Source organism: Macadamia integrifolia, chromosome 14 (assembly GCF_013358625.1).
Source record: "Macadamia integrifolia cultivar HAES 741 chromosome 14, SCU_Mint_v3, whole genome shotgun sequence".
Classification (NCBI taxonomy): domain Eukaryota; kingdom Viridiplantae; phylum Streptophyta; class Magnoliopsida; order Proteales; family Proteaceae; genus Macadamia; species Macadamia integrifolia.
In genome coordinates this window covers 1,000,077-1,015,568 of record NC_056570.1, presented here as the reverse complement: position 1 = coordinate 1,015,568, position 15,492 = coordinate 1,000,077, and the positions used below count along the sequence as shown (strand labels likewise).

Here is a 15,492-nt window from a genome sequence, read left to right as displayed (position 1 = left end):
CATACTCTTCCAATAAATGGACTTCTCTTCAGCTGTCTGGGCATGAGCTGCTGCCACATTAATGGACCTAAAATTAGTGTTAGCCAATTCGAGTCGGATCTCAGTAGTTAGCTCATTAATATATCGCATCACCCGTTGCTGGTCTGTTTCCTGAAGTTAACACCTTGAAGATAGTTTGTGGAATTCGACGGTGTAGGTATCCATATCCTTGTTGCCTTGTTGAAAATTAAACAATTTGTGAAACATCACTTTTTTATAATTAGGAAGAACAAATTTCTCAGTTAGAATATGCTTCATGACATCCCAATTGGTAACGGGTCCAAGTCGTTTAACAAACCTGGAGTGCAATACATCATCCCCCCATGAACATGCATATCCAATAAATTTAGTGAGGATGAGTTCACACTGCTCGTCCGGAAGAGATTTATAAGCAAAAACGTCTCCACTTTAGTAAGCCAGTAAACGAATTCTTCTGGTCCCTTTTCACCATTGAACTATGGAACCTCAACTTTGATGCCATAATCTTTGTTAGAAAATTTTCGAGTAACATCTTGGGGTATAACATGATCACGTTGCTGTCTTTGAGGGGTATCTTCAATCCGTAGGACATTAAACTAGGAGGTGGTGCAGATGGTCCATCGTTAACTTGCGTTTCGAACCTTTGCATAAAGGTAAGAATCTTAGTGAGGGCACTTTGAGTCTCATCCATGAACTTGTCATATTTCGCCTCATTTTCCTCAACCTTTGCATCAGTTTTCTGCTGATTCTCAAGTACCTCGTGATACAATTTGTTCAACTTAGCGTTGGTGATGTGACCTGTCATGATTAAGAAATTGCAGTAAATTCGCTCTGATACCACTTGATGCGGATCTGGATTCGAAAACTTGGAATTGGATCGCTTAGGTGCCCATTCAATAGTGGAATAATCAAATATCAAGAATATGGCAGTTCTTTAAATAATGTGAAGTTTCTATAAGGAGTGGTAGACTTGTAAATAAACAGAAGGTGTAAGGTTCTAGATGGTTAACTATGGGAAGGATACAAAGGTGATTAGTATTTATTTGGTAGCGGTAAACTAGGAAGCAAGTTAAGAGTATGGACATGTGGGAATAAAAGGTATAAAAAGGGGTATATTGGGAAAATAGAAGTTAGGGTGAGAAAATAACTCGCGATAGTGGTATTGCCTTCTTCCTTGGGACCAGAACAGGGCAGACGAATGGGGAGAGTTTCAGTTCAAGAAAGCTTCTTCACCAAGCGTCGGTTTGGCCTGAAACTTCAAACGATGGGTCGCAGCAGCAAGTCTTGAATGAATCTAGCACCAAAAGACCTCAACAGCCCAGATCTGAAGTGTTTCGAGCCTACAACTGGGTTTGGCGGTATCAAAACTCAGATTAGAGTCTGGTTGTGATTTCTCACCAACAGAGCCAAGTTTTGCAGGAGATGTTCTAGGGTTAGTGTCATCTGAAAGGTAGCAACCTTCATCCATGGTCTCTGGTTCAATCAATTGGAAGTAAACCTTCAACCAAGCTTTCTTAAACTTGATGTTTCAGCTCAGAACAGGGTATCGAAAGAAAACCAGAAAATATTAAGGATGAAGAAGAAGAAGAAGAAATAAAGAGGGCGTTGGAGAATGGAAGAGAAGAGATGAGAAAATGTCAGGGAGGGAGAAAGAGGGGTTCGACCATAGCTTCAACCCAAGAAAACTACTCATTAAATTTATTCAGTTCTTCAAAATCCAACTAAGCCGTTGGGTACAAGCTGATATTTATTTAAAGACTAAAAGTAAACTAGTTTCTTATTGAAACTGAAACAAATATTGCATCTACTCTAAAATAGGAATAAAATCTCACTCAAATAAGAATAAAATTGACTACCAAACTAAGTTCTAAATCTAAGATGGAAAGAAATAGAGAAATAACCCTAAATCCAATGTGTAACTGCGTCACCAGGTTAGACTCCAATCTAATTTGCACAGTCCTTCTCTTGCGTCGGAAGAAAGCTCGACCTCTTTTGAGCTCTTCTACCTCCTTGCCTAAGAAGAAAGTTTTCTTGACCAGAATTCTAGGATTATATGGATCAGCTGGGTGACACCAACTCTGCCTTTTTCCATAGATCTATGAAGGTTAGGATTAGTGCCAACTCCATCCCGATGCTCACCTCGAGTGATGGCTCCATTCTTCACAATCCAACCAATATCAAAGCTGAAGCTGTCGACTACATCTCCACTCTCTTCCAACCCCTTCTTTCTCCCCTACCAATCCTCTCCCTCCTATCTTCATCAAAAAATTCGTTTCTGATCACCTCTTGCCCAACCTCCAATCCATTTCCTCTGATGATGAAATCCTGGCTACCATTCTTTCCGATAAAGCCAACAAAGCCCCTGGGCCAAATGGTTTTAGCATGGGTTTCTTCTCTTCTAGTTGGGATATCATCAAGGCCAATCTCATCTTAGCCATTCGTAGCTTACTCCTCAATCCTTCCCAGATCAAAGGGGTCAACTTAACCTTCCTTTGCCTCATTCCCAAAAAGGGAGCTTCCTCTATGTCTGATTTTCGTCCTCCCTTTACAACCTCCTTTACAAGTTCATAGCCACATTCTTGCTAATCATATTCAATCAGTTGTTGCTCCTTGGTTAGTGCTAATCAATCAGCCTTCATTGCTGGGAGAAGCATTGCTGATAACATCATCTTGTGTCATGAAATCGTCACTTTGATAGAAAATCCCACTCCTCTGCTGCTCAGCTCAAATTTGACATCCACAAAGCTTTTGATTTAATAAAATGGGTCTTCATCTTCAAAGTCCTGCTTCAGATGTCTTTTCCTCTGGTCTTTGTTCACTGGATCAATTCTTGTATCTCCTCCCCTCGTTTCTTGGTCCTTGTGAACGGTAGCCCTTGGGGATTCTTTCACTCTTCTGTGGGCATTAGACAGGGATGCCCCCTCTCCCCCCTTCTTTTCTCTCTTTCGCTTGAGGTTCTTTCTAGGTCCATCCAATTCAATACTGATCAGCATCTCATCTCTCCCATCCCCAAATGCAAATCCCTTATGCTTACCACCTTGCTTTTGCTGATGATCTTATGATCACCTCGAAAGTTGATCTAGATTCCATAACCTCCATTATGTCCTCCCTCCACCTCTTTGAGAACCTCTCGGGCCTCCGAATCAACCCTCATCAAATCCCGCCTCTTCCTTTTCGGCGTCTCTAAAGTTTTTAAAGCCCTTCTCTTGGAGTTGACTAGCTTCTCTCCTGGTATCTCCCTGTTAAGTACTTGGGCTTGCCTCTTATTACTGCCAGGTTTTGTGCTCATCATTGCACTCCTATGCTTGACTTCATGAGGAAGAAGCTTCAGCTTTGGAAAGGCAAGCTCCTTTCTTATGCTGGTCGCCTTGAGCTTGCTAGATCTGTAATCCAATCTATATATCTCTACTGGTCTGGCATTTTTGTTCTCCCCTTCTCCACCATTAATGCCATTGAGTTGCTTCTCTTCTTCCTTCCTTCGGAAAGGAGGTGATTGCTTCAAATTCCTCCACCCCATTAGTTAGGGGTCTGTTTGCCTTCCTAAATCTGAAGGAGGTCTGAGCCTTAAGAGATTCAAAGATGTCAACACCTCTGGCATCCTTAAACTTATCTTGAGGATTACTTTTAAGCAAACCCGCATTTGGGTCTCTTGGGTCTATTCCTCCCTCCTTAAGTCTGATTCCTTCTAAGCTGCATCTCCCTCCTCCAATGCCTTTTGGGTTTGGCGTAACATTCTCGGCACTAGACCTAAGGCTCTCGAGGCTATCCATTACTCCATAGGGAACGACTCCAACACCTCCCTCTGGTCGGATCCTTGGCACCCCAATGGAATTCTCCTCTCCATTTTCAGCTCCAGATCAATATACTCCTTTGGATTATGCCGGTCTGCCAAGGTTGATGCCATCCTGGGAAATGATTCTTGGTCCCCCTATCTCTCCCCTCATCTTGCTGACATTTGGTTTGCCCTTCCTTGCCTCCCCCCAAGACACCCTGGAAGGCAGGATAAAATTTCTTGGATCCCTTCTTCTTCTGGATTCTTTAGCTTTGCCTCTGCTTGGGATTTCATCCTTTCCAAACGTCCCATTGTGCCTTGGCATAACATCATTTGGTTTAAGGGTCACATTCTCCGTCGCAGTTTCAATGCTTGGCGGGGGCCATCTCCAATTGCTTGCCAACCCAGTCTTTCTTTATCCACATGCACATCCAAGTCTCCTCTTCTTGCTGCCTTTGCTGGATTGGCACTGAAGATGTTGACCATCTCGTTTTCTCCTGCTCTTTCTCCTCAGTTTAGTGGAAGTTCATTAGTCATTGCAGGCCCTCGAGAAGAAGACTGCTCCACCTTAGTAGATAAGTATTTGGGTTGATATGACATATGTTGGTTCTTCTATCTGTGACACTATTGGAAAGCTGGCCGTATGTGCCGCCATCAATGATCAATCACATCTGGATGGGGAGGAATCTTTGTAAATGGACCTCCAACTCTTTCTCTTTTGAAAATATTTGGAATGCCATCTACTTCGACATCTCCTCCAAGATTGCTTCTCTCCTCCAGTGTTCTGTTAGTAATTTCCAATGGAATAGGCTTATTGTTGTCTCCTGGGGTCTCCCCCCTAACATTCTCTCCCCTCCCACCGTAGTTCAGCTTTGCCCCTTTTGGGTTGAAGATTCTGTGGCCTTTTTGTTTTTATTTTTTCACTCACCCCCTTCCCCTTTTTTCGGGGTTGTTCCTTTAGGTTTCCCTTCCCCCCCTCTCCCTTGTATATTCTTTTCCTCTTGATAATGAATAAATTTATTTTATAAAAAAAAGCCCTATTTGTTGAATTTCGACCAAAACCTCTATATTTTCAGTCATTTTGCCTGGGAGAAAGAGAAAACACCTATTTTCTTGGATTTTGGCCACATCACCTCATCAAACTCCTGAAATACGCTGCTGGGGGTTGCCACATCGGTCCAAAGGTATCGATTGCTGCATATTTGTGAAGATTTGGCCACAGTCAACAGATCTAGGTAACAATCTTTTCTCAAAAAAATGAATTTTGCAAAATATTATAAATAATTGTTGGTTGGTGATGTAATTTTTATATCTCAGACACCGTATGACCTCACAGGTTCAGTTTTTCCCCCCCTGTTTATATATATTTATTAATTTTTTGGTCTGAAAAATGAAATTTCCTAAAAAAAAAAAAAAAAAAAAAAAAAAAGAAGGAAAAATATTCTGTTTTGGTTTGAAAAGTATAAAAAAATTGTGAAATTAATTTCAGCATGTTTTGAAGTACAGATGAGACTTATTATGCTGTACTGGATTTGCTTGTGTTGTATTAAGCCAATATTTGTTTGCAAAAAATTATGAAAAATATTTTTAATTCTTCTTCTTCCATTTCCAGTTTTGAGTATGACACCAACTCACAAGGACATACTAGATCATACTTTGTGGATAGCTTCTTCTCCTACCTACCCACCAGCCTGTACATGCTGCCAATACCATCAAGTCATAGTTGCTCAATGGTTGGTTCTTCACATTATGATGATCTATACAATAGGATAGATTGCCTCCAATATGTAGATGAGGCCATTTACAGGGCAGCCGTGGAGGACTCATGGATAGGTGAGACTTAAAAGCTTGAGATTGATTGATTGAATCACTTTGTTGGATCAGTAGTGTAACCAAGGGCATCGGATTGCATTCTCAGCTCCCATACCACCTTCACCTATGGTACTACCTTAGGTACGCTACTGGTGGTGGTACCTCTGCCTATGCTTCCCTTTATATGCTTTAGCTACTAAAGGGAAAGACCCTCCCCTGCTAAAAGCCCGGGTCTATCCAATATTTTCCGTTTGGATTTACTGAAAGGCTTTTGTTAAAGCAATCAAATAGAAAGAAGTTCATCTCTCAAAAGTCTATAAATTTATTTGTGTGGGACTAAGGACTTGAATGAAACTTTAGAGAGTAGTCATGCTAGCGAAATAGTGAAGAAAGGAGGAGAGGTGAACAACTGGTAATGGCTGCTGGATAGGCGGAAGTACTAAGCCTAGAATCACTTTCGATCTATGGCAATTTTTCGATAGCAGAAAATACGCAGCTCTGATATCGGAGACCGGAAGAATGATACACAAAAAGGCTTTATAATGTAGACTAGGGTAGGGGTGTAACCAAGTATCAACTGCAGGAACTTTTAAACGAAAGAACAACCTCAACACAGTAGGACAGAAGTAGAACAATTCAGGCAAATAAAAAAATACTTCAAATCTGGAATTGTGATGTACCGACCTCAACAAGACAGTGCTACTGATCAGATCAGTGTAACAGACCACAGGACTTAATAACGGTCTCAACTAGGATCAAATCACCTTAGAAACATGAACCACAGATCAAAAGATCAACAGAAAATAAGCCTGACCAGTCGATTTCAATTCTGGATACTACAGTGCACTAGAAGACAAGAATAGGGTGATTTCTCATAACTTGCAATTGGCTGGTCAGAACCAGTCCAGACTTGGATCGAGTCTCCCTTATGTAGAGGGGAAGGTTCGATCAAGACTTTAGCCCAAACCCAGGTCTGAATCAGCCTCTAACAGCAGAAACCGATTGTGAATAACTGATAAAATTCTGATCAGATTTTAAGAAAATAAATGCCTGGTAATCTGAACAGTAATAGATGCTTGAAAAATAAAACTTGAGAGAGAAAGAAGAACACTTGAAGAGAAACTGAAGTGTTCTTTTGATAGGCAAGAAAGATCGACCAAAAATTCAGACACAACCGAGGGCAGTAGATGCTATAGCGAGCAGGGGTCGATTACTCAGCTTAGGGTATTTTCTGGGCAGAATCTGAAGTGTAAATACCTGATTTGTAGAACGGCAATAGAACCTTGGAAATAAACCTTGAAGAAGAAAAAGAACACTTGAAAGGGAATCCTCTTGGGCTTCACACCGCAAAGAGTTAATTGGATCAAACACCAATTCCTTCAGGCTTGATCAAACACAGGACCATCACTTTGATCACACACAAAGCAAACTCAGAAGAGCAACAACAACATAGCTTTATCATTCATAAATCATGGGCTACTAATGAGCCTTCTCTTTATTTATAATGGTGAGGGGGGAGGGAATTACAAAATAGAAGGTTCCTAAAAAAGGAAACCAAATATTCTCCTAATACAATAGTTACTAAAAACTGAAATTAGAAACTAGTTGAAAAAGGAAACTACTAATGACTTGAATCAATTAATAACTTGACTCCTAAGGAAACAAATATAACTCAAATCAAACCCAACTAAAAAAGGAAACTAATGAAAACGGAAACTAACTATTAATCCCATACTCAATCTTAGAGCCCCACTTTTAGACCCATAAAAGTGGTTTATTACACTCAAAACACATGAGATCAAAGGCCCAACATGTATGAAACCCAACCCTAGGCTTATTCCTAATAAAACAAGCCTATTTTGGTTATTAATTTGCATCACTTTATAGCTACGTTTATGTTTCAATATGCTAGACCTCTCTATAAGTGTTTCTTCTGCACACTATGACATGGCATGCATTTATCACAGTCGGTGAAAAAATGCACGTCGGCTCTGTTGGCCCATGAGTGGGCTCGATCCAACACATTATAGTTCGTATTAGCTGGCAATAATGTATTGTTGAGACTTGGGACTTGGGTGTCTATGTTACTTTTACTTTGTAGTTTGAACGTAATTTGTAATGTGAACTATTTCATTGCTAATTAATCAATATTATATTTTCTTCATTAATAGTGCATAAATTACTTGTTTTACTTGTATTTTCCGTCTATTAGTACTAAAACAATGTGTAGGGCAAATATTACATAAGGTATACTGTCTACCAAGGGTCCAAAACCAAACCACCACATTATGTTACTTTTCTTGCAATATGAAGGTTTACATATGGTTTTTTTTTTTGGGTGAATAAAAAAATTCATAACAAGATTAAGATATGTTTATATAGGCTAAAATAAGGTTTGCCTGAAGTATTGGAGCCTAATATGGCAATTTTCCCATCAAAACATCCAACTGAAACAGTAGCAAAAAATACACTATTTCGGCAAAATTTCGCCGGTTTCGGTCCATTTCACTAATTTTGGTTTGACTGAAATGGCCTACCGATATGAGATTTTGACCTATGAGGATAGCATGGAGGCTGGAGGCTGTTTACATATAATCATAACTAAACGAAAATAATAAAAAAAGCAACTTATTTTACTGAAAGACTGCCCACCAGGAATTGGAGATAAGCTAGAAATTTAACATTTCTAATCCGTAACAGAATTTAAAAGGAAACACACACTAAGAACTTAATTTAACTAATCAATAGGTCGCTTAGTTCTTACTCTTACCCATATTGTAGCCCCATTTCAGTAGTCCATTACAACAAAAACCCCTTAAACTAGAGGCCCAACACATATGTATCCCAAGTCCCAACCCAAGGCTTATTTCCACAAAAACAATCCAACTTACGTGATGTGCAAAAAAAATAAGAGCAATCCAGTGCATGAGACTCCTGCTACTGCAGCGTCTGGGAGGGGCAAATGTACATAGCCTCACCCCCTGCTTTGCAAGAGAGGTTGTTTCCAAGTTTCGAAGTTGTGACCAACATGTTTTTTTTTTTTTTTTTTTGGTGCATAGTAAAATGCATTAAAAGAAGGGGGGGGGTGGTTAGGGAAATATAGCCTCAAAGGGGGAATTTACAAATCCAAAAGGGATACAAAAAGCCTATGAGGGCACTAAGCAGGGCCCACTTGGCATCAAAGAACTTCTACAGACCAGCGCGGATGCCCAACCAAAGGAGGCAAATCGGTCTGAACTGGGAAGAGAACAACAATCCCTAACCTTAACACTGAACACAACATTTCCTAGCTGCCAACACGAAGGAGCACCGCTGGAGAAGAGTGAGCCATGATGGTGGAGCACTGGCCTTACGGAGGGCCACGACCAAGCGGTCAGTTGGCCTAGCGGATGGGTCTTCAAGGTGAAAGGGCGCCGCCCTTTTTGAGGGCAACGACAGAGTAACTGCTGACTAAGAACGGCCTGACGGGTTGGTGTCGAAGAGGATAACCAGTAGACCAAAAGGGAGGTTCCCAATGGTCGACAGGCCCACTGGGCTAGACAGACAATGAAGGTGGAGGCAAATGCTACGAGCAGGAGGACAGACCAAGTGAGCTCGGCATCCAGAAGGAGAGACGACCAACTGGACAGCAGGCCTGGCAAGAATGGCATCAAAAAGGGCTGTAGGCATGGCAAGCATCCAACTGAGAGGCAGAACCGGAGTAGCAAACGAGCCAATGGACAGACCAAACGAGCCTGATGGCCAACCGAAAGGGTGGACACCAGACCTGATGGGAGAGGCATCCAAAGGGCAGCAATCTTGGTGGGACAACGATCGAGAAGCAGCTAGCCTAGAAGGGGCCAGCACCAAGTCATCTACTGGCCAAGCAGGGCAGGCAGCCGGCGGAAAGACGAGCCGAGTGGTTGCAACAGCCTTAACGCCGATCGAGTTAACTGACGCTAGCAAGCATAGATCAAACAAGCTTGATGGCCAACCTGAAGGGTGGACATCAAACTTGATGGGAGAGGCGTCCAAAGGGTAGCAAGCTTGGTGGGACAACGACCGAGAAGTAGCTAGCGTAGAAGGGGCCAGCACCAAGTCATCTACTGGCCAAGAAGGGCAGGCAACCGGCGGGAAGACTAGCTGAGTGGTTGCAGCAGCCTCAACTCCGATCGAGTTAACCGACGTTAGCAAGCACGAGGGAAGAAGGGAAAAAGAGTGGAGCAGGAAGAAGGGAGAGGACGAGAGAAGAAGAAGAGGAAGAGGGGAAAGGTGAAGTGGAGAAGTAGAGGAAGGGGAAGAAGAGTGGTGGAGGAGGGAGGGAGGGAGGGAGAAGAGGAGAAGAGGAGAGAGGTGGGAGAGAAGGTGAAGGGAGAGGGAGAGAGGAGGGGAGGAATAAGGGAGAGGGCGTAAGAAGAAGAAAAAGAAGGGAGGAGGGAAGGGGAAATGCAGATGTAGAGGTAGGGGAAGAAGAGCGAAGGAGGAGGGAGGGAGGGAGAGAGAGAGAGAGAAGAGAAGAGAAGAGAAGAGAAGAGAGAGGGGGAGAAGGCGAAGGGAGAGGGAGAGAGGAGGGGGGGAGAGCAGCCCAGACAAACGGCAAGGCTGCTCCAAGCGACGGCGTCCTTCGGTTTTCTCTGTAGCTAGGGTTTTCTGGAGCAAGGTGCGTTGGAGCTTTTCAACTCCAGATGCCTAGGAAAAAAAGATGTGACCAACATGTTGCAATGGTGCAACTTGACCCGCCCCATCCCACTTATGTGATGTATTTGCATCAATTCCCCGTTCATTGAAAAGAAAACTCATTCTCGAGTTTTGAAGTGACGTAGAATCAGCATCACACAATCAACATTCAATCTGAAATAAAGTTCTAGCTTCTCTCAAACGGGATGAATTTCAGCAGTGAAAGAAAACAATAGAGACTACTTCTGTGTTTCTAGTTCATTATTATCTCTTTCCTTGTTTTGTTTTGTATTCTTATTTAAATGCTAATCCACATGGCAATAAAGCAAAGGCCTGCTAAATTCCCTAATTATGTGGCTTGATCTTACTTGCATTCTCCCTCCCCCAATTAATCAGGATTCCAGTTATCTTTGAAGGGGATCTGGCACATGTTGCTGCTTGCCATCTGAAGGAAAATTATCTTGTTCATATAGCTGGACAACTAAGTGCAGATACACCACCATTTACTGTAGAAAAAGGTCAAGCAAATGTTCAGGTAATCATTATTTTTGGGATAAAGATTGTGATAGTTTTTGTACCTATAGTTGTGTCTTCATGGAGTTGCTTAGTTTTGGAGTCATGGGTTATTCATTAGTTTTAGCTTATTTGTTCTTGGTCACATATTCCTTTGACTTTTAATAAATTTGCTATTCCGGAACCTCCCCTGTTAGGATGTTGGTTTAATTGAAGTGTTTGAAGTTTTGCTGTGAGATGGGGAAATAATGATGGATCTGATAGCAAAGTTCTGCATTGTTTAGAGTTCAGAGTTTGAAGTATCATGTATTTCTCTTTCAACTGGGCCACATTTAAAGCACTACTAAAATGAGCATGTATAATTCCATCGAGAGATCGCAAACTGAGCATGCTTTGGACTTGGATGTCTTGGACTGCCCGAGCAATTTAATTATCTTGTTTGGTAAAATTGTGCCCCAGACAATTTCGTTAGATAAATTTCAGACAATGCACCGTCTCAACTTGGACTCATGCATTTAATTTGAGTAGAAGATGTTGATGCTGTCATCCAAGGTTTTGATGTGAAATTGAAAGATAATTATACTGCTTCACCATGTAAGAGGGTTCATTTGGCATCATATTTTTTTTATTGTTTTCATTGCGCTTCCATGTGTGAGTTTCTTCTTCTTTTAGAATTAGAATTGTAATCCTGTGCTAAGAATAGGAAGCAAAATACTTCATAGTTTAGCTCAATGAATGGAAATTAAGTTTTATGTACTCTAGCTGTAGCGGACAATGGTTATGTTGGTCACAGGTTCGAAAGTTGGAAACAGCCTCTCCTGCGAAGCAGGGGGTAAGGCTGCGTACATTTTCCCCTTCCACACCCTGCAAAACTTTTTGTTTTGGTACTCCAGCTGTGGTGGACGAAGCAAGGGATGGAACTAGTTCTAAAGGAAAGTCAACTCCTTTAGAACCAAGGTTTAAGATCTCGCTCTCACCCCCCATCTCGCTGATCTAAAAAAGAGAGATCTGGCGAGATATTGCCGAGATCATGTATTTTTTTCCGGTTGACTCGGTGGTTGGTCTCGGTGGTCATATGGTCTTTGTAGCCCCTGAAACTTGGTATTTACCCTATTTTAGGCCTTCTGACTAAAATGGAAACATCAGTTTTTTTTTTTAAATCAAACCTAAAGTGGTACTTTGACTTCGTACCTTATGTAAGTGGTCTCCGACTCTTCGGACCATAGGCTAGTGTGCTCTATTCCACAACTCACATTCCACAATCAACACATGACACATCATAATCATAAGAATTTAAAAGACATCATCATAGACAATTACGTAATTGTTTAATAATTAACACTGACGACCGATGAGTTACATTCACACATTGAAAATTAAAGTAACTCCAAATGTGGATGAGGAGATAATATTCTCTACTCTTTAAGCTTCAATGAGTATTGGAATGGAGATCCTCAAGCAAAAGCTCCAAAATCCTTGATTCTTAGTGTTTTTTCTTCAAAAAAGTAGAGAGAGAGAGAGAGAGAGAGAGAGAGAGAGGCGAGATATAGGCGGGATCTTGGTGAGATAGAGGCGAGATCTCGAGATCTCGGTCAAGTTTTTATACAATTATAACTCGCCATACATCTCGTCTCGCCTTTTTGAAAAAGAGAGATATTAGCGATATCTTGCCGAGATCTTAAACCATGTTAAGAACTAAGTGTAGTCTCCGTTCCTGTGGGTTATTATGTTCTATCGTTGGTCTGAGTTAGTGATTATTTAGTGAAGGGAGTTTTTGGTATTGGATGGCACAATTACCTAAGTCGGTTGTAAGGCTTTTTTGTTAATTATAAATACATCACTTGGCCCACCGTTTGAGCAGGCTATTCACTTCTCAAAGACTCAAACCATGGACTGCATTCCTTCTCATTCTTCCCTCCTACTCTCTCTTTTCTTCTTCTTCTTCTCTAGGGTTGCTGATTAATTAATGTCTTGATACTCACATGGAACCAGAGCATTAAGATCCAGTAGTTCTGTTCTTTCCATCTTGACATTCCTCTTTGGGTTCTCCATTGTGGACCATAGCAACCCATGCTGTATTTTGCTTTTGAAACCCCAGTCGATTAGACAATGAAGAACTAGGGTGTCCTGCCTTCTTGAAGATCTCATACTCCATCAATACCCTGCTACATGATGATCTCTTGCTCCATCAACATGTAAAGATTAATAGATTATTGAAACTGCAGCTGCGGCCTGCGGTACTCTGTTTTTGGCAGAAATTGAATCTACAATTCCTTTTGATCTATCCTTTAAATCCTCCTAATATTTTAGGGCATTCCCTCTGGATGGGTCCATTAATCCTGATATGAAGCTGATCCAAGCCACTAATGTGAAGTAATTTCAGTTCTTATATCGCTGCACTGCTATTATCTGGAATTTTCTGGCAGATCTTGTTCTTGATATTATTTCAGATCTGTCCACTATATCTGGCTGGGATTTTAGAGCACTGAAGACCCTCCTATTGGTCGTTTAGTCTGACTTTTAGCCTGATCTCAGCCTCTGATTTGCTGGAATCAAATTTCTCCCAAGCAACCTGCGGTACTCTGTTTCTGGATCTATTAGGCATAATCGAATTTTGCATCTGGTCCTCTACTCTGAGTGGCAGTTCGGGCCATTGTTGCCTGTCTTTGGAAGGTTCAGCAGTGATATGTTCGTTGCTGATTGCTGCCTCTGTAACTGCTCTGTGCTTCTGATTGTCTCTGGCCCCTTTTCTGTGGATTTTTTCTGCTCACTAGATGCGATTGTGATTGCTGGTTGCGTTCTTTTATCAATATGACAGAATCCAAGCCTCGTATGGACAGTGTTAATGTCCAGATAACCTCTATCAGGTTAAACGTTGCTTCCAATTATCTTCTTTGGGCATGGGCTGTGGAAGTATACATCACTGCCAAATGAAAGATGGATTACTTGACTATGACTCAGCCTGCTCCCACTGCTTCTGCTTGGCTGTGGTATAGTATGGAGCTCTCCGTGGCTGCCAATGTCATGTTCAAGGTTTTCAAGGCGAGTGTGGATGGTGAAAATCAAGGTGACACCAACAAGGCGACGCCTAGGCAACCAATGCGCCAGTCCAGGCTGAGATCTTGATAACTGTGGTCATGTTTCACAAGACAGAAAAGGGAGTCTGGATGAACTCAGAGAAAGTTTTTCTCAGAGACAAAAATAGATCAAGGATATATGACTTGTATGAAAAATTCTTCTCCTTCAAGTAGAGTTTGAAAGTCTGTTGGTGACTACTACAGTACTCTTAAAGGCATGTGCAAGGAACTCAATGTTTATTAGCCTCTTTCCACTGGCATTCATGTTCTCAAATCTCAACATGCTGAGTTTCTTGTTGCTAAGTTCCTGTTTGGATTGGACTTTGATCTTCAGCCTGTCAAGAGTCAATATTAGCTGGCGAGAAGATCCCCTCTATTAATGAGGCCTAATTGCAGAATTCAGCAGATTGTGTCACCCTCTGTGGTTAAACTTGATTCCATTGCCTCTTCTAAGAATAATTCTGCCTTCATTGCTAGTAGTGGTGGTCGTGGTCGTGGTAATGGTGCTCATGGTAGAGGTCGTGGATTAGGGGGAGGTCGTGGACATGGCATGGATGGTTGTGGCAATCAACTCTCTGATCCAGTTGTTCGCTGGTGCACTCATTGTTGTCACCCTAATCACACTATTTGACAAATGTTGGATGAAGCATGGAAAGCCCAAGTGGGGACACCAGCCATTTGCTAATACTACTCTCTGATGGGAATATTGATGTGGTGCCCCCTAATGACACTAATGAGAGTCCATCAGTTGGACGTGGTGTCTCATCTCATTCTGATATGATCAATCAACTCCTTAAACGAGTTCAGCAACTTGAGACATTCTCTTCCTCATCCATGGCTACATTAGCTCATTCGGATGTACCTACATGTCTCACATCCTCATCCTCCACTCCATGGGTTATTAACTTAGTGTGTCCTCACATATGACTGGTAAGCCAAGTTTGTTCTCTTCATTTCATAAGTCTAATTCTCCATCACAAGTTATTCTTGCAATTGGATCCGTTACTCATGTTACTGGTCATGGCGTTGTTCCTCTGTCCTTTATGCTTTCACTGTCTTCTGTACTTCACAACAAAACAACAACAAACTCAGCCTTATCCCAACTTAATGGGGTCGGCTCATTATCTACTGTACTTCATGTTCCAAAATTGTCTCTTAATCTCTTATCTGTTTGTCAATAGAAAAACATCGAAACTGCTCTGTTACATTTTATCCTTATCATTGTGTTTTTCAGGATCTCATGACATTTTGATCTTCTGTCTGTTAGTTAGTGAGGGGTGTTTTGGGTATTAGATGGCCCAATTACTTTAGTCAGTTTTAAGTGTATGGTTTATTCTGACTTCTTGAACCTCAGACAACCTACTGAGGTACTGATTGTCAGGAATAAAACAGTACCATAACAGGATCGAAAAACAGAGAGATAGGCAAGTAGTTTTTGAATGTAATAACATAGAACAAAATCCAGCAATCAGATGAAGGGTATTATGGTGATTTCCAAAAATCTGGTTTTAGGGTTCAGAAAGTAGAACAGTTGCACCAATCGATCTCTGAAATCAGAAGTGGGATTGATTCACGAAACGGAGAATAAAACAGTAGATAACTAAGAACAGTAACACAAGATCGATTCAGGATTCTAAGAGGCAG

At 41.5% G+C, this 15,492-nt stretch overlaps 1 protein-coding gene across 1 annotated transcript in view; it reads left to right on the top strand.

Annotated features, from left to right (window-relative positions):
* Positions 1–15,492, top strand: part of LOC122061260 (protein OSB2, chloroplastic-like) — a 55,880-nt gene that overhangs the window by 14,574 nt on the left and 25,814 nt on the right. The window contains exon 2 of the mRNA XM_042624474.1: positions 10,655–10,793. Coding sequence (XP_042480408.1) covers positions 10,655–10,793 — 139 coding nt within the window. The remainder of the gene's footprint in view (positions 1–10,654; positions 10,794–15,492) is intronic.